Source organism: Monodon monoceros, unplaced genomic scaffold (assembly GCF_005190385.1).
Source record: "Monodon monoceros isolate NGI ecotype Baffin Bay Population unplaced genomic scaffold, NGI_Narwhal_1 Super_Scaffold_14, whole genome shotgun sequence".
In the NCBI taxonomy this organism is placed as follows: Eukaryota; Metazoa; Chordata; class Mammalia; order Artiodactyla; family Monodontidae; genus Monodon; species Monodon monoceros.
In genome coordinates this window covers 73342624-73364822 of record NW_021703770.1, presented here as the reverse complement: position 1 = coordinate 73364822, position 22199 = coordinate 73342624, and the positions used below count along the sequence as shown (strand labels likewise).

The window sequence follows — 22199 nt, the reverse complement described above, 5'->3', positions numbered from 1 at the left end:
TTATATATGGCTGTGCTTCAAAGATGTCCACCATTATAGGTGTATCCTTACTATTTATATATGGCTGTGCTTCACTACGTGGACGGGTAGGTAGGTAGACGGATAAACAGGTAGATAACCCTCCAAAATGTGCTACTTTTAAAACACCAGTCATTTATGGATCCAGGCTGGAAGCTGAAATCTATCCCTGGGGAGACTTTATCTCTGTCCTGGGAGGGACCGTTTTTATAAGCAGTTTTGCTCACACAGGTATGGGCTGGTCTTGAACGTTGGTGAAGTAATCCAAATGCAGATGCTTCCAACCGTGTTCATTTTATTACGATTAAATATGGAAAAAATTACCTCTGTGGTGGTGGACTGCATCTCTGGAGGGATGGCTATGAGGTGAGAGATTTTGGGTTTCCACTGACAGGCCTGTAATCAGGGAGTCTGGGGTCCTGGTGGTCTGTGGGGAGATGGCATGGTTGGGAGACTTGTCACCCACCCCTGCCACCCCCGAGGAGGCGTTCGAGGGAAGGGGGAGTCGGTGGGGAAGGGTTGTGAGGTATAAACCATCTCCTGTTCCAGGTTATAACTGAGCTCTGTCACCTCCCAGCCTTCACACCAGCCTTACACTCCCCTGCTCTGTTTTGTGGACTAAGGGGATGGGACCAGTTCAGCATTTGGGGCGTGGATAAAACAGATTGAGGGATTCACAGAGACAGCGACATCACGCGTGGCCAGAGATGGAAGGCAAACAGCTAGAAGTCACTTGCAGTAAAAGGGAATAAGTAACAACCAGGAGAAAACATAACCATAACCCAGAACCTTCAGAGACACACTTTAGGACTTCAGGACGGAACTTGCTGCAGTCATGTTAGATAAGGCTCAATTATTTTGTTTAGATATTAAAGAGGAAGGTCACTCCCGAGGGCTGAAGAGTTCAAGGAGAGAGATACCGAGATACATATAAAGCACACGTTTTTAGGGAGAGGGCTAATAAAGGTAATAATTAAAATGTGATAACCAAATCTGAGAATAAAAGCAATAAGTCTAAACATATTTGCCGATGTGTGAATGGGAAATAAGATTTTTAGAACTGGATTTTCTCTAAAGCAATAATACTACACCAGAATTGACTACAATGACAAATTCTCATAAGTTACTGGTTTATTAAAGTATAATGTATGTCCCTGAGGAACTCTACAATGGGATTACGGCTAAAATCCCCATTTAGCCCTCATTTCATTTGGCATTAATGACTACAGCCATGAGATATATACTTTATAACATGAAAAGATTATGATTGGTCATTCTGGGTTGGTCTATTAACGTGTCAAGACACTATGTGCAAATAAGAAATTGATGGACTCTGTCTTATCTCCTCCCAACCCCAAATCACTCAAGGGCTTTGCCGTGGAGAGGATGATTTAAATAATGGGCAGCTCACCCAATGTCCTTTTAAATTGGGAGGTTCTGGGTGTGAAAGTACAGAAAAGGGAGAGAAAAAGAGAAATGATTAGAAACAAACCCTGCATTTCAGAGGGCATACCTTGCATACCTGAGTAAATAGGCATGTCCCTCACACTGTTACCGTGCAATCACTTGGAACACTCCGTACGGCTTCTAGAAGAGTGATAAATCTTCATGTGGGAAGGTCTTTGAAACAGGACATGACAGGTATTGGAGGATGAATGATCCCAGATTTAATGGAAGAGACAGCTTCACTCTTTTTCTCATTTGCTGACGGGTCCCCCTTCACATCATATCCACGTTTCCTGCTCTCCTGGTCTCCCCAGATCCACGTCTGCCCTGTTTAAGACAAATGTGGTCAAGGCCCAAGCCCTTGTTTAAAACAGTCCTCCCTTGGATCACCAAGTCCTCTTCCAAGAAATCAATATTCCCTAACAGTCACTTTCTGGATGCGGCAGCCATGCTGAGAGACAGGAGAAGAGGGGCCCTAGACCACGTGGTGTCCCAGAAGCATCCAGACAGGCCTCCATCAGCCACCTCCTGATCGGCCTGAGACATGTGCAATGATCATGCACAAGCACAGATAATGATCTCACCTGGGCTCCCACACTTGCTGAGAGTCCCCAGCAGGACAAGAAGCACCAGCTGTAACCACGAGGGTGAAAGCCGTGTCTTCAGTCTGAGAGGGTTTACTGTAGCTTTGACGTGGTTCCTTTAACTCTTAGACACCGAAGAAACCAAGAGAGCTCCATATCCCCTATAGCGTCAACTTCATGAGTACACTTTGAGCTTCTTAAACCTATGACTCCATTAATGAATGTAAGCGTTTTACACACACTTCCTCTCCCTGGCCCTTTTCTTAAGGAATCGCTGTATATAATTGAAATAATATCCTGAAAACCGAAAGACGAGCTAAAAGCCTCCAAACATCTGATCTACCACCGACTACAGGTAGTGAGCCTTCTGCACAGGAACTGTGAAGACAACTGCTTGCAGAGGAAGGGCAAACAGGGTCATGTTTTAAATGCACATCTTGTCCCTACTGTGACTGAGCTCAGCACAGCTTCAGAAACCTCCCCAGCAATGTCCACTGTGCCTTCTGAGTGGCAGACAAAAATGAAGTCCAAATGCCAGGTTATATTGGCAAGAATCTTATGAGCAGCCTCTTCTGTTCTTGGTTATATGGTTCCCAAATTTACTTATGACTTGTAGATTTTAATTTCTCTTTTTGCCCATCTCAAGATAAGTCCTAGGCAGAAAAAAAGAAAAAAAAAAAAAGCAGGGACATTCAAACACAACTCCAAAGAAGTCTCAATGAACCTCACCAGATGGCAAACAGAAGAGCACGTAAAGTATAACTGAGCAGTTTTTGAACTGGGTTGAAGCCACAACTCTATTTCTGATTTTGTATGAATAAACTCCACCAAAGGAAACATTTACACTTTATCTATGTTGAGCAAGTGCACATTGGTAAAGTTAGAGAGAGGGCAAAAAAAAATTAGATAAATTTTGAATAATTGAGAGGCTTTAACCTTAGAAAGAGCCCTCACTGGCTTATAATCTGAAAATGTGTAACTGATTTTTCATACAGGAATGGCCTTCCTTGAGCAGGCAACTTTGTCAAATGTCTCAGTAAGCTAAGAAAAACTGGAAAAGCAAACAGGGGAATTTTTAATCCATTTTAATGGGTGTGTTTCAAAACCTAATAAGTAATTAGATGGTGCTGTTTTCTAGAGGAGTGCCTTCCAGTAGAAATATAATGCTAGTAGAAACATGTAACTTTAAATTTTCTAGAAGCCACATTTATTTTTTTACAGACTTTTTTTGATGTGGACCATTTTCAAAGTCTTTATTGAATTTATTACAATATTGCTTCTGTTTTATGTTTTGGTTTTTTGGCCACGAGGCATGTGGGATCTTAGCCCCCCGACCAGGGAGCAAACCCGCACCCACTGCATTGGAAGGCGAAGTCTTAACCACTGGAGCGCCAGGGAAGTCCTTAGAAGCCACATTTTAAAAAGTAAAAAGAAATAGACAAAATTATTTTAATAGTATTTTAATTAATTCAATGTAATCAAATATTATAATTTCAATATATAATTGATATACAAATTATGCAATATTTTGATATTTTGCTTTTTTTCATACTAAGTCTTTGAAATTGGTACATATCTTACACTTAAGGCACATCTCAATTCAGACCAGCCACAGTTCCAGTACTTAGGAGCCACGTGGGTCAACGGCTAACCCACCAGACGACACCGATCTGGCTGATTACAACATTGCGGAAAATAACATAGACTCCACACGTGCTCCATTTTTAGATACAACTGTTAACTGCCTTAGTTACACAGAGATATGTTGCTTTTGTTTTTGTTTTTCTTGCTTTTGCTTGAAACAAACAAATTAGGATTCCTGAAATGGCCATTGTGCAAACTGTAATGTGCATTTGCTTTGAGAACATTCAGTTCTATCAGAAGAAGAAATTTGCAGTTTGCCAAACACAGCTAAAACTCTTTGAGATGTTTTAAACAGATAAGAAGCTTATAAGCAAAAAGTTTGTTGAACATACACAGAACTGTAAGTAGTAAGTAGACCTTGTGCTAAACATTAGTACATGCAAGTTCCAAGATGCACCCCTGGGGTATGCACCCCTGGGGTACTTTGGTCCTAAATATTCTTAATAAAACAAATATACAAGAGTCACTGGATATTCAGGAAGTACTGAATTCACATGACTACTTACTGTTCATGAGGTCTTCCTCTGGCTGCCCACTGGTGACACCTGTTCTGGTCCCAGGTGAGAAGCCCAGAGCACCCCAGTGTTCAGAGAGTGCACCCTATCCTACTGGGTTGGCCCAAAAGTTCGTTCGGGTTTTTCCATAACATCTTATATCACACATAATAAGTGTGTTAATTTGCCCTTCTCTTTCCCTTGCTTCTCACTGTGATTTAAATTGATTGAACAAACCATGTGATTTGAGCACTTTCATTTGGTCTGTGAGCCCCTCTCTTCTGTGACCTCTGGGCCACCCGGCGGGTACTGTCCTTGAGTGATTTCCACACAAACCGTGCTTACCCGGCCAATGCAGGGGGTAGACGTACAGCACCACTTCTTCATGAAGTACAGCTGATAAAATCCCGAGGGCATTAAATAAGTCAGAAAGGTCTACAACAACGTGGAAGCCCATTTACAAATAAATCCCAGCCAACATTCAACTAAGAATTGGTGACAGCCTTAAATAAAAACAAATGTCATAGCCTCATGTCCTCTTATTCCTTCTTCCTAAAGCCCCACCAAGCAGGACGTGTACGGCACAGAGGCTGAGCAACAGGGGGTGGACCACAGTACTGGCTCACTTTCCCAGCAGCCTCTGTGAAAAGAAAAAGCACTTCTGCGCTTACTCAACACTTCTCACATCAAATGTGTGGGGTTTTTCCTACACCAACCCATTTGCCAACACCAGCTGGGATCTGACAGTTCAGCTCAATTCTGACTCTATCTACCTGGAGATGGCATCAGATCCCACAGGCTAAGGGTTCACTTCCACAAGACTCCCACCCCACTTCAATGCCAGTCTCACACAGTGGGGTCCCCAGCTTACCCACGCTTCTGGCCAACTTGCGTGTAAATCAGGGGTCCCATTACTCTCTCTTTCAAGTTCAATCATTTGCTAGAACAGCTCACAGAACTCAGGGAAAGGCTTGCTTATATTTACCAGTACATTATATAATAAAGGATATGATGAAGGATGACCCACCACATAAAAAGATACACAGAGGTCCCAAAGGGTTCCGAGCACAGGAGAGTCTGTCCCCGAGGAGTTGGGGTCACCACCCCTCCGGCATGTGGGAGTGTTCACCAACCCCAAAGCTCTCCAACCCTGTACTTCCAGGACTTTTATAGAGACTTCTTTTTTGTTGTGGAAAATATAATTATTTTCATTAAAATGTTATTCATATTAACATGTAACAGGTATATTATAGCTATTTTAAATGAATTAAGATTTCTAAATCTTTCACTGTTGGGACTTCCCTGGTGGTGCAGGGGTTGAGAATCCGCCTGCCAATGCAGGGGACATGGGTTTGAGCCCTGGTCCAGGAAAATCCCACATGCCGCAGGGCAACTAAGCCCGCAAGCCACAACTACTGAGCCTGCATGCCACAACTACTGAAGCCCGCGCGCCTAGAGCCCATGCTCCGCAACAAGAGAAGCCACCGCAATGAGAAGCCCGCGCACCACAACCAAGAGTAGCCCCTGCTCGCCGCAACTAGAGAAAGCCTGCACACAGCAATGAAGACCCAACATGGCCAAAAATAAATAAATAATTATTTTAAAAAAGTCATTCACTGTTTTTTTTTTTTGTTTTTTTTTTTGGCCTCGTCATGTGGCATGAGGGATCTTAGTTCCCCGACCAGGGATCGAACCCGTGCCGTGCCCCCTTGCAGGGCAAGTGCGGAGTCTTAACCACTGGACCGCCAGGGAAGTCCTCACTGCTAATTTTTGATATATTAAACATCAACAGATATAACCCATCCAAACAAAAGCCCTTCCATCGATAGTTTTTAAGAATGTGAAGGGTCCTAGAACAGAAAGTTTGAGAACTGCCACCTTGGAGAAACTACTGCCCTGTGCACCCGAGTTCTGGAAGTAAAGTCTATGGCCACACTGGCTGAAAGGGCAAGAAACCATAGCCAAACCCAAAGACCAATGAGAAAATGTAAGTCTGTGGCCACACTGGCTGAAAGGGCAAGAAACCACAGCCAAACCCAAAGACCAATGAGAAAAGGTAAGCACACTGTGGTTCACTCACCCAGGGCATCCTTATATAGCACAGGCTAAAAAAGAAGGAACGCAGCGGTTATACTCATCAACGTGGATGAACCTTTGGAAAAGACTGACATTTGAAAAATACGTTGCAGGAGAATTCTTACCATGTGACTCTATTTATATAAAATGTAAAAGCGTGGAAAACTGAATATACCGATTAGGGATTCACCTGAAGTAAACCAGGAAGAAAGGCAAGGGATGCTAAACATACTATTCAAGATCCCTGTCACTGCAAAGGCGAGGGAGGGGAGGGGCCACGGGGAGACTCAGGAGTCCTGCAAGGGCCTGGTGATGCACCTTCCTTAGCTGGAGGGGAAGTGGGGGGTGGCGAGTATCCGGGTGGTGTGATTATTATCATTATTGCGATAGTACCTGTATCTTTAAAGTATATGTAAATTTTTTTAAGTATCTAATATTTGAGAAACAAATCTGTTCACAGTTCAACAACAGAAGAGAGAGACAGAGAGGCAGACGCCAGACCCAGGCAGGTGAAGGGGTTCCCTTGGTTCCCAGAACTTCAGCCACACGACTGGAAAGGCAGAGAACGCCTGTGCCTCCTCTTGGCTGTGGGACAGCGGACCTTTCTGGCCTCTGGATTCACAGCTGAGTGGGATGGGTCAGGCGGTGCTCCCTCCGTGAACAAGGTCAGCCTGGGGGTGTAAACCCATCTGGCCAGGAACAAAGAGTGCTGAGGGAGTGCCCTTGGGTGGCTCCTGATAGGGGCCTCCCCTGTGCTTTACAGAAAACAAACGTTAGAACAATTAGAACCTCCAAGCAGCCTCTTCCTGCAGAGAAAGCAGTCCCACGGATGCTGTGGAAGGAGGTGGGTGGAGCCGGCCCCCCTGCAGGTGGAGAAGTCTGGGGAGCCCAGCCTGGAGCAGGGCTGGCTCAGAGCTTGGGCAGAACCGGAAGAAAACAAGCTGAGCTGAGGCCACACCAGCTCCCGGGCCCAAAAGCTTTTTACACGCTCTTCAAATGACCTTTACCACACATTCTACTGGGCAAATTCTAGGGACTTCCAGCCCATCCTGCCCCACCAGGAAGGCTCACACTGAGTCCCAGGACAGGAGAGGAGGTGGCAGTGGGGACAGAGTGGGGCTCTGGACAGCCCTGGGCATTGCCAGGGTGATGGGCAGCTGCCTGACCCAGCAGGTTGCTGCCTGGATGGTCAGAAGCTCAGAGCCTCCCAGCGGGGCCGGGACAGCTCACTCCCCTCCCCCTCCCTGTTCTCTCTTTTATTTGCCTTTGTGAACTTTGCTGGCTGCGGAGCTCCTGAGCTCCCTACCCAGCTGGATGGGAAGGACAAAAAGGACACAGAGAAAGTAAGTGTTGCCTAGCAGCGGAGAATCCAAGCCAGCCAATGAGATTAGAATGAACGATCACGGGAGGAAGCAGGGCATCTCCCTCATGGAGACAGATTGTCGCTGTGGGCTTGAAAGCAGGAGACCGACTTCCTTAAATCTTTCAGGGGGTTGACATGGGTCTCAGAGCAGAGGCAGAGCTCTTTCACACGACCTCTGCTCTACGCTCCACGCTCAGCTCCGCCCCATCTTTCCACACTGGCACTGCAGCCATCGTGAAGTACCAGCAGTACCTCTCCTGCATCCCATTCAGACAGCATCTCCTCTTGGAGGCCCTTCCCGATCCCCTGCCTTATACCCCTTCCATGACAAAGGTTAAGAGTGCCTCCTACTAAGCTTTGGCACAATGCATTTTAATCACTTATTTATTGACTATCTTAAAAACTCTTGAGGGCACAGACTACATCATTTAATTTTAGATTCCAGATCATACCATCCCTCAGATGGTAGGCACTTATATGTTCATTGAGTGAGTGAATGAATGAATAAATATTGTTTTCTTACTTCAAAGAAAGAAAGAAAGCCGAGGACCAAATCAATGGCTGATGGGAATTCAGCGCTGCGTCATGTGGGGCTGCATGAAAAAAGAACAAAGTCTTACCTCCTAGGTCAAGTCCTCAGATTTTTCAGCCCGGGACCCTCACACGCCATGCGCGCTGCAAGTGTCGGATTACTGAGGATGTTGTGTGTTTGGTTACACTTCAAAGAGTCGGAAAACTGGCAGAGTCATCAAGCACTAATGGATGGGATTTATTTAACACGAGCTTTATCCGAGGTCATGTAAATATTATGGCACATGTTCCTAATCACAGCCCTATGAGTTGGGTACCCTTACTCTCACCATTTTATAGAAGCAGAAACAGTGGCACAGAGATGTTAAGTCACTTGCCCAAGGTCACAGAGCTCGTGAGTGGCAGGTCCAGGACTCAGGCCCAAGCTGACTTGCTCCGCAGCCCACTTTGACAAAGAACAAAAAATGTGATGATGCACGGTGTGACAAGGACGGTGGGGAACCAGCTCTCTGGGCAACGTCACTGGGGCTGATGCAAGTAAAATGCCAGCAGCTGTAGGACCGTGAACAGGGGGGAGCAGGATGCCTCACTGGTGCCCACGAATGCTCCAGAGTGTGCCCCCTGGGGGACCAGTAAGGAAACCCCTGCACAGAGCATGGACAGCATAGCTGGTCAGCCTCACCCAGCTGGCCAGGAGACCATGATTGTGAGCCTGCAGAAGTTTTTGCCTTCCGGCTGCTGTGCCCTGGGAAGGACCCCGGACTCCACCGTGGCCTTTTAACCACTCACCACCCCCTGCTGGGAGCCCGCAGCAAAGCCCAGGGGCAATTCCTGATCCCAGCTGTCCCGGCTCTCTTCCCTGATTCCCAGACTCTTAGCTTCAAAAGCTGAATTTTCTACACAGTTCCCTGGCCTTTTTTTTAAGATCCATTTAGACTCCATTCCCTGGCTTTTGTGATCCATCTCCCATGCCCCACACACACCCCAACTTTACCTAATCTCTTAACTACAGTGGCACCTACCGAACTGGGTAGGACACACCAATCCACACCTCCAGCCCTCCGACCGCTGGCCTGGGGTCACCCCCTTGCCCTGTTTAAGAGAGCAGGTAAATGGACTGCCAGCTGGATCCGCCAGGGCCAAGCATGCGTGTGATGGTGCAATTTCATTTACGCTAGAAATTATTACTAAAATATAATGTGTGCTTACTGATTGGCCTTGATTATCTGTATTATTTACCAGCACAAATAATTTGTCTTGATGAGTTTGCTTATCTGTGAAACTGAAGAACAGGGAGTCGTCACTAGTCAAGAGTCCCAAGCCAGAACCACGGAATTCAGCCCAGAACCTGCGGCCTTTCCCTCCACTTTTGTCCGTCCTCGCGTCTCTCACGTGAAAACCTGAAGGGCAGGGCCACGACCCGGCCTCACCACGCTCTTTTGTCTGTTTGCCCCAGTTTTCCTTCTATGCTGCTCACAATTTCTCTTCCTCTATTGTGAAGAGTGACTTGACAATTCAAATGGTGTTTATCTTCCCCGCACCTTTGAAACGTGTAAGAGACTGCTGCTTTCTGCTCTGCTTTCAATTTGTCCAGATGCGCACATAAAAGCCAGCAAACAAGAGTACAGAGTGTCATTTCCATTGTCCCCTTCCCTGAAAGGAAGAGCAGAGACTTCGTCTATGGGGTAAAGTTTCCAGAAAAACACAAACCTGCTATTGGAAATGACATCTCACGACCTCCACCCACAAATCAGTGACCAAAACGAGGCCATGATATTCGAGTCCAGAAACCCATCTGCATTCATGGAAAATTTAAAAAGAAACCATCTACGTTTTATTCACCTAAATTAGCGTAGCCACGGTAATGGCCAAGTGGTACTGAAAAAGCGGATGTTCGCAGGTAACTAGGAAAACAATCACTCAGCTTGAAAATGTAGGTCACGAGCAAGCATAGGATGGACCGTTACAGACCCACGAGCGCTTCAGACAATGGTTCCCAAACCTGATTCTAAACTGAATTGTACGTGAGAGTTGTGAAAGGTCATCCAACTTGGCGAGCCTCTCTCTTACAACGAGACAATTGCTTATTGGAGTTAGCAATTGAGCACCAACTCTGTGTCAGGACCTGTAATAACCCAAATTCATGATCTCATTTCATCTTCATAACAACGCGATCAAATGGGCATTACTGACCCCATTCTATTGATGGAAAACTGCACCTCCAAAAAGTGTTCAGCCCCAGGAAGCACAATGCCAAGTATCATCCTTCGTAGGAGGTCTGCTCACCCACCGCAGGCCCTCCCAGCCCTCCTGCCTGAGGAGGGAAGAAAGCAATTCATCGCCGACCTCTTGACACTTAAAAACGAGGCCGATTTCATCCCCAAGTGTCCCTTCCCTTCATGGCTTAGTCTCTGCCATTCGACAGCTGAACACTGCCTGTTCTCCAAGGCCAAGGGCTGGGGGCCACTGAGGCAGCTCGGCACAGCCTGGTGCCCCTCACTGCACATTGGAGCCGCCGTCTCTACAGGGACCAACCCCGCCAGGACCTCCCTGAGGTTCAGCCAGGAGTTGGGTCCAGGAATCCCTCCCCACTCTACCAACAGAGTAAATGCTGTTGAACGTGGCCATCGACTCTTCCATAGGCTTCTTTTAGGGAAAGTCATTCCACTTCTGTAAATCGTTCACATGCAAATCGATCACCTCTGTTTACCCAGTGCTGCTGAGGGGCTGGGTGCAGGGCAGTGAGTCAGACACCCTCTCTGCTTTCAAGAGCTCGCAGCCTTGGGGAAAGGCCAGCAAGACTGGGGCCAGGGAGGCCTCTTGGAGGAAATGCTGTGACTCTGAGGAGTCTAGTAGGAGAACTGAGGGAACCAGGATTGTGCCCAGAGAGAAGCCAGAGAGGCACCAGGAGGAAGCTCTGGGGGCCAGGCTGGGGCCAGGTCAGCTTTGGGACTGGCCCCTATGCAGCAGGGGCAGCATCCCAGCCCCTCCACCTGGCCTCCCCCTGCATGGGACCGAGGGGGTGGGCTTGGGCGTCAAGAGAAGCCCTGGATCCAGGAGGCAGTGTGTAGGTAAAGTTGGGAGGGACGCAGATGTGTCTACAGAGGGAGGTATACGCTCCAATACTCTTTTCAGCCTTAATTAAAACCATCATTAAAAGCTGTAAATTAACTCAACAAGGAGGCCATCGGACTAAGGAGGCTCTAGTGCCTTAGCAGCAGAGGAAAGCGAACCAAAACCTCAGCCTGTAAATGCCTCAACACCTAAGGACCACCCACCACGAAGAGCCAAGCAGGTTGAGCCCCAGCCAATGAACAGCCTCCTTTCCCCACCTCCTGCGTGTGCATCTCCCCCAGCTCTACCCGCCCGACCTCCAGCACCTCCTGCCCCGTGCTGCCTGATTCCCCCCCACCCCCCGTGCTGCCTGATTCCCCCCCACCCCCCCAACCCCCCGCCGTCCACTATTTCCCAGTTTATGTTTTAAGTTCCAGAAGCAATTAAGGGGGCGCTTTATAGCCTTGGGGATTTCCTGGCCGAGCAGTCCGCCCAGTTTAAAGAGAAGAGAGAGCTCCGGCGGACAGAGCAGTAGATCCTCCCACGGATGGGCCAAGACAGGTGAAGACTCTGAAGTCAGGTTTACTTTGTATTTTTGAGCTTCCATGAAATGGAGTAACTCACTGACAATAAATACTCCTGTGAGCTTATAGTCTAATCAAAATGGTTAATTGTTATAAAAACCTTTGGTCTTGAGACTAATACTGTTCTACTTGTTGTGAGAAATTTTATTTATTTATTCCATGGATGTTACCAAAACTTACGTTTCTAACCAAACATGTGGTAGCTAATTCAACTTTGACAAAATGGGCTTTGTTTTAATTGACCCAAATAACAGTATAAAATGTAAAAGCTTTCTTAGAGTTACGAAAAATCATTTGTAAGGTTTCTTTCTTCGTAACGTAAGTTATATGAGTAAATTGTGATCATAGCAGATCCAAATTTTAAATACAACGCAAAATCTGAGCTTGTTTTTTAATAAATATATGTATATAGGCATGTATCAACTCACATAATTGAAATTATAATCTATATTTTTATTCTTATTTTTTTACCTAAAATATCATGAAAAGTTGCCTTGTATCATTAAGAATTCTTCAACAAGTTACAAGTGTCTATGTGGTATCCTAGTGCATAGATGTCTCCTGACTGATGTATTAACTTCCCCATTAATGATTTAGATTTTTTAAAACCATTAGAATAGCTACTCCATGAAGAGCTATGATGAATCTCTGCAAGCATCAGTTATGATTTCCTTAAAATAGACTCCTATAAATGGAGTGACAGAATCCAAGGGTGTCAGTATTTTTTTTAATACTTTTTTTTTACATTATTATATGTATTACTTTTATAACTTTATATCTTACTTTTAGCCCTGTATTTTTAAAAATATTTATTTGTTTGTTTGTTTTTGGCAGTGTTGGGTGTTCGTTGCCGCGCACAAGCTCTCTCTAGTTGCGGCGAGCGGGGTCTACTCTTCATTGCAGTGCGCGGGCTTCTCATTGCAGTGGCTTCTCTTGTGGCTGAGCACAGGCTCTAGGTGCATGGGCTTCAGTAGTTGTGGCTCGTGGGCTCAGTAGTTGTGGTGCATGGGCTTCAGTAGTTGTGGCGCATGGGCTCAGTAGTTGTGGCTCGCAGGCTCTAGAGTGCAGGCTCAGCAGTTGTGGCGCACGGGCTTAGCTGCTCCGCGGCATGTAGGATCTTCCGGGACCAGGGCTCGAACCCGTGTCCCCTTCATTGGCAGGCGGATGCTTAACCACTGTGCCGCCAGGGAAGTATTTTTAAAGATCTTCAAAACTTATTGCTACTTATTTAGTTAGTTGGTTGGTCAGTTAGCTGGTGGCTAGTTGGCTAGTTATTTGGTTGGTTAGGAAGTTAGCTGGTTGGCTAGTTGGCTAGTTAGTTATGTTGGTTAGTTGGTTGGTTAGTTTGTTTTCAGTTGTATTTCTCTCAGAAGAGAAAACCTACAGGCTGGCTAGGCTCATACCCAGTCCAGGTGACCTAGTTCGTGACAGTCCAGCCCCACTGTCTGACCAGAGCCCAGGTTGCTCCCCACTGGAGGCTCGGTAGCACACATCAGCACATGTGACAGTGACAGGAGCTCACACACCTGCATCCTCGCCCGCAGCGTCTGAGTGACCCGGGCCAGTCGCCCACTGTCTGGGGGCCCCAGTTTCTTCATGGTTGAAGTAAAGGCACCTGAAGTCTTTCCTATTACTTTCTGTTCTAAGCTCTGTGATTCGAATGTGCTGTTTTTAGTACATTCTACTTTAGAGAGTCTTTTCTGTTCTGGAAATTCGGGTAATGGAATTTCTGCCTGATGCAAGGCCAGCAGCTGGCATCAAGGACATGAAAGCCTCAGCTTCAGAAAGTCCACAAAACACCTAGCCATGAGTGTGTGCATTTTCTTTGCATTTTTCTGGTCCGAAGATTCATGAAATTCATGACATTCTTACAGGGGTCTCTGAAACCACAAAACATTGAAAAGCTCTGATTTAAAGCCACAAATTCTTTGTCTTTACTAAATGTGATGATTTGCCTTAAATTAGGTGTGGCAGGTAAACAACAGATTTAGGCATCACAGATGAAGAGAGATTAAATAATAAAGATTCCACATTTTGCGGAAGAAAACTCAGGGTGGGGGGAGAGGGGAGACACTGCTGAGGCCAGAGAGGGTCCCTGTCCCCACGTCCACAGCCCCCGAGAGGTAGGGAAAGCACCTAAGCTTCTCACAGCCCCCCTCTCACCCCAAGAGGGGAGGTGTGTGCGAAGCAGTGAAGAATGAATTAGCACCAAAACTGGGCCTCCACCGCTGGACTCAGTAAGGGCGGAGGCTGGGGCAGCCTTCTCATCAGGACCAAGGGGACACGGCGTGGCTGTTTGAGATGCTGGACAGAGACAGGACATTCCAGCACACGCCAGACAGAGATGACCAAGGGCCGACACCAACACCAGGGCTCTGCCCAGGCAGCTGCAGCTCCGAGGAGAAAAAGAGGAAAGAAACCTGGAACTGACTGAGAAAAGCCTAAATCAGCTGACTAAGCCTGCATTCAACTTTCTGCCATCAGCAGAAGGTCTCAAGCCGGAACTAAGTCAAGTTCTTTCAAAAATGCAGAACTGGCAGCCTGAGTTCGTGTCCTCCGAGTGACCTTAGGTGCCGCAGCTCTTCACCTACCACCACCCCCGTCCCATCCTCACAGCGAAACAATCAGCAACCCAAATCTGAATCAGCTTGTCATCGTGCGAGAGAAAGGTGAACCCTGAGAATGTCAAATGATTTGCCCCAGGTACGTTTAACGACACAGCAAGAAAACTGGAAAAATCACTGCCTAATGCATGCCCTCTGCAAGAGAATTCATACCCTCCCCGGGGCACGCCAAACACATCCTATCTCCTCATTCAGAGACGTACCTTATTACACCATGCTTCTCTCAGCATCGTTAACAAGACCAGAAACCCAACAAGAGTTCAATCTACAGATCGTGGTTCGATTGTCTATCAGAGTCTGGCATTTAGCAGACATTCACTAAATGTTTTAATGAATAAGTGAATATATTTCATATATTATCTTTAGTATAATCGTCCTATTCTCAGGCCTTAATCCCATACACAGCACTGATATCTTAATGTCAATCTACACTGCAAGCTGGTTGATTTCCAAATGTGGTGGCTGTTCCAAAACGCCAGAGAGCAGTCAGAAGGGCCCCAGTATTGAGGTCATGGTGGTGGCCCACTTACCATGGCAGCGTGCACACTGATTCTCACAACCGCCCTCTGAGGTAAGTACTATTACCGTGACACAAGTTATAGGAGAGAAAACAAATATCCAATAAATTTCCATAACCCAAGGTCACACAGCCTGGGGGGTGCCGCGGGGAGACTCAGGTCAGTCTATTTCTGAAAGCCCCACTCCAGGCTCCATCTTGCTACGGTCTGAATGTTTGTGTCCCCCAGTTCCAAATTCATCTGTTGAATCCCAAGCCCCAGAGGTGATGATATTGGGAGGGGGGGCCTTGGGAGGTTATTAGGTCATGAGGGTGGAGCCCCCATGAATGGGATTAGTGTTCTTATAAAAGAGACAGAGCTCCCCTGCCCTTTCCTTCAGGTGAGGACACAGCGAGAGATCAGGAGTTGGCAACCCAGAAGAGGGCTCTCACCCGGCCATGCTGCCACCCTGACCTTGACTTCCAGCCTCCAGAACTGTGAGCAACACATTTCTACTGTTTATAAGAAATATGGTAGTTTGTTGTAGTGGCCCAAAGTGACCTCATTTGGAGCTTCTGAAATTACATTACAGGGTCTTCCCGGGTGGCGCAGTGCTTAGGAATCCGCCTGCCAATGCAGGGGACATGGGTTCGAGTCCTGGTCCGGGAAGATCCCACATGCCACGGAGCAACTAAGCCCACGCGCCACAACTACTGAGCCTGCGCTCTAGAGCCCGCGAGCCACAACTACTGAGCCCATGTGCCACAACTACTGAAGCTCTCAAGCCACAACTACTGAGCCCATGTGTCTAGAGCCCATGCTCCACAACAAGAGAAGCCACCGCAATGAGAAGCCAGCGCACCACAACGAAGAGTAGCCCCCGCTCGCCACATCTAGGGAAAGCCTGCATGCAGCAACAAAGACCCAATGCAGCCAAAAATAAATAAATTAATTAATTAATTTAACAAAAATTACATTATGGTCAAGCCCATTCTGACACATGCTCAGTTCTGATGCTGTGGATTATCTGCCCTACAGGACCCCTTGCAGCTAACTGGCCTTCAGGCTCAGAGCCACAACTATTCCTAGTGGGGAGGAACCATAACCTCACAAATAGATTGAGCAATCTACACCAGGGCTCTGCGGCCTTGACACAGAAAACTAGGACTTAACTGTATCATGTAAGAAGGGATTAGCATCTACAGTTTTCTCATTATGATAATACATATAATGTAAAATTTACCGTCTTAATTATTTTTAACTGCACAGTTTAATTTTTATTTTTAAACTTGATAAGCTGCTTAAATGCCTATTACCTTGAAGAAGCTGACACCTCAGGGAACAGAGAAATCAAACCTACTTCTAGTTTGCTGAGCTGAGAAAGAACAAAAATACTGTGCTCCAGAGATGTCAAAGCAGCAAGGTCCCCCTGCAACCTGAGGCACCAGGCTGGGCACAGGGGCAGCGATATGGTCGCCGGAGGGCTGGACGGTTTGATGCTGGTGCAAAGCAGCCTCCCCGGAGGGAAACAAAGCAGGCTAATCTGCTAGCTTCTGTTTTCATATGGGTAACAGCCTCAACTTCAAGTCATTTTCTCTGATAATGTTCTGTTCTCGGATTTGTACCATCCCTGGGGTTATTATAGAGTCAAAAATATAATATAACGCTATAAGTAAAACTTATCAATTATAAACTATATGTTAGAGTTGAGAATCACGTTAAGAATTTCCATAACTGAGAACATGTCTCTCTCTAGTTTCATCACTTGTACTATAAAAGGAGATAAAAATAAGACTTGGGCTTCCCTGGTGGCGCAGTGGTTGAGAGTCCGCCTGCTGATGCAGGGGACACGGGTTCGTGCCCCAGTCCGGGAAGATCCCACATGCCGCGGAGCAGCTGGGCCCGTGAGCCATGACCGCTGAGCCTGCGCGTCCGGAGCCTGTGCTCCGCAACGGGAGAGGCCACGACAGTGAGAGGCCCGCGTACCGCAAAAAAAAACAAAAGACTTGCCCTGAAACTCCATGAGGTTGGCATGAATATTATCTGTTGGAAACATGGGGTGAGACTACTCACAAAAACTATAACATGCAATTCATCCAGATAAAACTAGAGTTTATTAAGAGAGCACCCTAAAAGACAATGCTCTTTATTTGGAAGGCTAGGAACAGAATCCTAGCTTTAAAATTCAGGAAGGATCTGTGCCTGTCCACAGTCTGCATACAAATATTAAAATAATCCCTAAATGGTTCCCTTGGTGTAGGTCTTATTGAAGAAGCAGAAGAATATACTGAGAAGCCAGAATCACACACAAGCTTTCTTTGTTTACATACGAAAGGAACTTACGGAAAACAAGTCCTATTATTTAACAGAAAATTTATATCATTCTTTTCCCTCTGAAATTCACATTTACAGTCTTTCCCTCCACAGAAATGTCCCCTATTTAAATATATTCTTATGCCTAAAAGTTTTTAGCGATCAGTTTTCTGCAAGATAGATAAAGATAAATGGATAGATATTCTTTCTAATTTCTTAGCAGTCTTGTTTTCCAAATATAAAAAAGCAATGTCTCCTGGATTGAGTTATTCACATCAATGTCTTACAAATTTTAATAATTACTAAACAGGAACGGGTAAATTTTTATTATATTAATGGGGCTAAAGGTTGGGTCTTTTCATGTATCCATTCATGAAGATTATTGATTGCTAAAATAAGACAGGGGTAAGTTTTAATTGTACACCTGTTTGTCATTCACATGGCCCTCAGTGTTAAGAAGTAACTGTGCCCATAATGAGTACATGGGAAAGGAAGGAGTTTTGTTATAGCACTGTCACTGAATTGTTTGAACTGCTTCTGACTTATATGCTCCCTCAAAAAAAGTACACACTGACTTAGCTTGAAAAAAGTATTTAAACGATCTATTGGCTGACAATTCACTTAGGTCCTGTTTCAGTCGTGTTGACAGCAAAGATGTGAAAATCAATTTGACTTTGATTTGTTACCAAGTCAATTCTCTTTCTCAATGTGGGGAAGGCATTTCAAAAATAGGCTTTTTCAGAATTCCCTGGCGGTCCAGTGGTTAAGACCCGGCGCTCTCACTGCCGAGGGCCTGGGTTCAGTCCCTGGTTGGGGAACTAAGATTTCACAAGCTGCATGGCGCAGCCAGAAAAAAAAAAAAAAGGCTCGTCCTAGACTTCCAAATGCTGCTCATTAAACTTGATTGTCTTTAACTTAGAAATACCTAGTTTACCAAGTTGATATACGACTGGAGTGAAAACAAAATGTATAAAACTGAACATTGAATATTTTAGGATTTTTCCCATTGACTATAAACTAAAACATACAGCTTCATACTAAATTTCAATATTCTTGGTTGTGTCTGTCTGCCTTAAAAAGACATGACTCATGTAGAGAAAATACGAATTACTGTATAGAAATAAATGAACAATAGTTAATAATTTTAAATGGTTAAATTTAGAATCATGAATTTGACAGGATGACAACAGCATGCCAAGACTTTAACTATATCACGAATTAACTGTTAAGTAAATTAAACTGGTTTTCTGACCTTCAGGGTATTGATTGGGTATGGGGGATATTTCATCTCTATTCATGCTTAAAATTCTCTGCTTGTAACAGTATAAGATAATCTTCTCTTTGGAAATAAACAGCAAAAAGAAGAGATTCTACTGTGTGGCTAGCAGGTATGGAGCTTACAAAAGACGTACCAGTGATTGTTATTAAGTACAACGTACTCCCGGCCTTCAACAATCTGTCAAGCATGAATGAAAATAGTTTTTTGCCCTTTGAGTCTGAATAAAAGTTTGTGAAAATGTAAAACTATTATGTATCTGCTGGATATGCCTTTTTTTTGCAAACATGTAGCATTTATCTGCCAGAAGTAAACACGAATCTTTTCACCTCTTCCTCCTTGAAACGCTACCATCCTGGGAACTGCAACATGGTCCACGAAACGGGCCAATGAGAGGGGTCTGTCTCGTTCCCGAAGTGTGGAGGGTTTGTCTGGGAACGGATGATGCTTCCCAGGATGCTCTTTACAAACCTTTACTACCTGATTCCGCGGACACTTCGAATAAGACCTGCAGCTTGGCCGTGAGCTTGTATCTGGATGGATAGAATGCCATGGCCTCAATCTGTAACGAGACTCCCAAGCCCAGCTCTCAGGGAGCTCTCCCTAAAGAGGGATGCACTGCTCTCAGTGGTCAGGACATGAAAGATGAGGGCACAGAATAAAAAGTGGCATTCTCACCCTACCCCACTCTGCAGTGTATCTGAATTCAGAACATCCCAGGATTGACCAAAATACTGTTTCTAATGTCACATTCACTCAACAGCAATCTAGTTAAGACGCAGAAAACCCCACATGGGTTTATGGAACTTTGATGAAAAGAGCTTCGCCAAGACCAAGATCTCAGATTCTTCTTGTTTTGTGAAGTGGGAGAAAGAGGAAGTGAGGAGAGGCATGACCTCAAGGTGCGGCCCGTGTGGAGGGCACTGTCACAGAAGATGCAGGCGGATGCTTCCTTCCCCACGGACCGGTGGTGACCCGTCAGCAGCTGCGATGCCGGCTCCGTGTGGTCCTCTCTGTGGGTTCCATGGTGGCCCGTGTCTAGTTGATGCATTCTTTCCAGGCGCCATGTTTAATAGGTGCATCTTTGCAAGATGATCCTGAGGGTGGGTGTGGGAGACCACACGGTGGCTCTTCCACCCGAGCACGGTGGCTCCCTCTCTCCTGAGTGGGTGGGAAAGGTCTCATCCCGCCAGGATCAGTCAAAGCAGAGAACGGGTCATCCTCAGAGACAGCAGGGCTGGTTAAGAATGACCAATGCTGTGAAGTCTGTTAGGTGAGGACTGACAGGTACCTACCTGCCCCATCCAGCAACAGGGATGTGGGCGGTCAGGTGATAAGATCAGTCACACGGCGGGAGCGAGGGAGCCGCCAGGTGACTGAAGACTGAGAAAAGGCCCTGTGGAAAAGCTACACAGACCTCGAGTCTCATCTTTTCCTCTGTGATTCTTTTCCCCATTTCTCCAAACCAAAGCAATACATCACTCCTGGCAACCACATGAAACGTTTTTAATTTTTCTTACAGGATTCATCACATCTGCCTTATATTAAAGCTATGATTCCTCTCTTCCTGTATTACAAACTCTTCAAAGATAGAAAGTAGCATCTCTTACACATTCTTTTATACACACACACACACACCTGGACACAATAAGTACTTGGGTCAGTCTTGCACACAGCAGCTTTTTCTTCTTTTTTAATATCTTTATTGGAGCATAATTGCTTTACAATGGTGTGTTAGTTTCTGCTGTATAACAAAGTGAATCAGCTATACGTATACATATGTCCCCATATCCCCTCCCTCTTGCGTCTCCCTCCCACCCTCACTATCCCACCCCTCTAGGTGGTCACAAAACCCCAAGCTGATCTCCCTGTGCTATGCGGCTGCTTCCCACTAGCTATCTATTTTACATTTGGTAGTGTATATATGTCCATGCCACTCTCTCACTTCGTCCCAGCTTACCCTTCCCCCTCCCTGTATCCTCAAGTCCATTCTCTATGTCTGCATCTTTATTCCTGTCCTGCCCCTAGGTTCTTCAGAAACATTTTTTTTTAATTTTTAGATACCATATATATGTGTTGGCATACGGTATTTGTTTTTCTCTTTCTGACTAGCTTCACTCTGTATGACAGACTCTAGGTCCATCCACCTCACTACAAATAATTCAATTTCGTTTCTGTTTATGGCTGAGTAATATTCCATTGTATATATGTCCCACATCTTCTTTATCCATTCGTCTGTCAAAAGACACTTAGGTGGCTTCCAGGTCCTGGCTATTGTAAATAGAGCTGCAATGAACATTGTGGCACATGACTCTTTTTGAATTATGGTTTTCTCAGGGTATATGCCCAGTAGTGGGATTGCTGGGTCATATGGTGGTTCTATTTTTAGTTTTTTAAGGACCCTCCATACTGTTCTCCATAGTGGCTGTATCAATTTACATTCCCACCAACAGTGCAAGAGGGTTCCCTTTTCTCCACACCCTCTCCAGCATTTATTGTTTCTAGATTTTTTGATGATGGCCATTCTGACTGGTGTGAGGTGATACCTCATTGTAGTTTTGATTTGCATTTCTCTAATGATTAGTGATGTTGAGCATCCTTTCATGTGTTTGTTGGCAATCTGTATATCTTCTTTGGAGAAATGTCTGTTTAGGTCTTCTGCCCATTTTTGGACTGGGTTGTTTGTTTTTTTGAAATTGAGCTGCATGTAAATTTTGGAAATTAATCCTTTGTCAGTTGCTTCATTTGCAAATATTTTCCCCCATTCTGAGGGTTGTCTTTTCGTCGTTTGTGGTTTCCTTTGCTGTGCAAAAAGCTTTTAAGTTTCATTACGCCCCCATTTGTTTAGTTTTGTTTTTATTTCCATTTCTCTAGGAGATAGGTCAAAGAGGATCTTGCTGTGATTTATGTCATAGAGTGTTCGCCTATGTTTTCCTCTAAGAGTTTGACAGTGTCTGGCCTTACATTTAGGTCTTTAATCCACTTTGAGTTTATTTTTGTGTATGGTGTTAGGGAGTGTTCTAATTTCATTCTTTTACATGTAGCTGTCCAGTTTTCCCAGCACCACTTATTGAAGAGGCTGTCTTTCTCCACTGCATATTCTTGCCTCCTTTATCAAAAATAACGTGAACATATGTGTGTGGGTTTACCTCTGGGCTTTCTGTCCTGTTCCACTGATCTATATTTCTGTTTTTGTGCCAGAACCATACATACTGTCTTGATTACTGTAGCTTTGTAGTATAGTCTGAAGTCAGGGAGCCTGATTCCTCCAGCTCCGTTTTTGTTTCCCAAGATTGCTTTGGCTATTCAGGGTCTTTTGTGTTTCCATACAAATTGTGAAATTTTTTGTTCTAGTTCTGTGAAAAATGCCATTGGTAGTTTGATAGGGGTTGCATTGAATCTGTAGATTGCTTTGGGTAGTATAGTCATTTTCACAACCTTGATTCTTCCAATCCAAGAACATGGTATATCTCTCCATCTGTTGGTATCATCTTTAATTTCTTTCATCAGTGTCTTATAGTTTTCTGCATACCGGTCTTTTGTCTCCTTAGGTGGGTTTATTCCTAGGTATTTTATTCTTTTTGTTGCAATGGTAAATGGGAGTGTTTCCTCAATTTCTCTTCCAGATTTTTCATCATTGGTGTATAGGAATGCAAGAGATTTCTGTGCATTAATTTTGTATCCTGCAACTTTAC

General features: G+C 45.2%; 1 protein-coding gene across 1 annotated transcript in view; it reads right to left on the bottom strand.

Annotated features, from left to right (window-relative positions):
* Positions 1 to 1125: 1125 nt before the first annotated feature.
* Positions 1126 to 22199, bottom strand: part of ATP6V1H (ATPase H+ transporting V1 subunit H) — a 93415-nt gene continuing 72341 nt past the window's right edge. Inside the window, exon 14 of the mRNA XM_029222650.1 lies at positions 1126 to 1791. Within this exon, the coding sequence (XP_029078483.1) occupies positions 1743 to 1791 (49 nt within the window). The 3' untranslated portion in view covers positions 1126 to 1742. The remainder of the gene's footprint in view (positions 1792 to 22199) is intronic.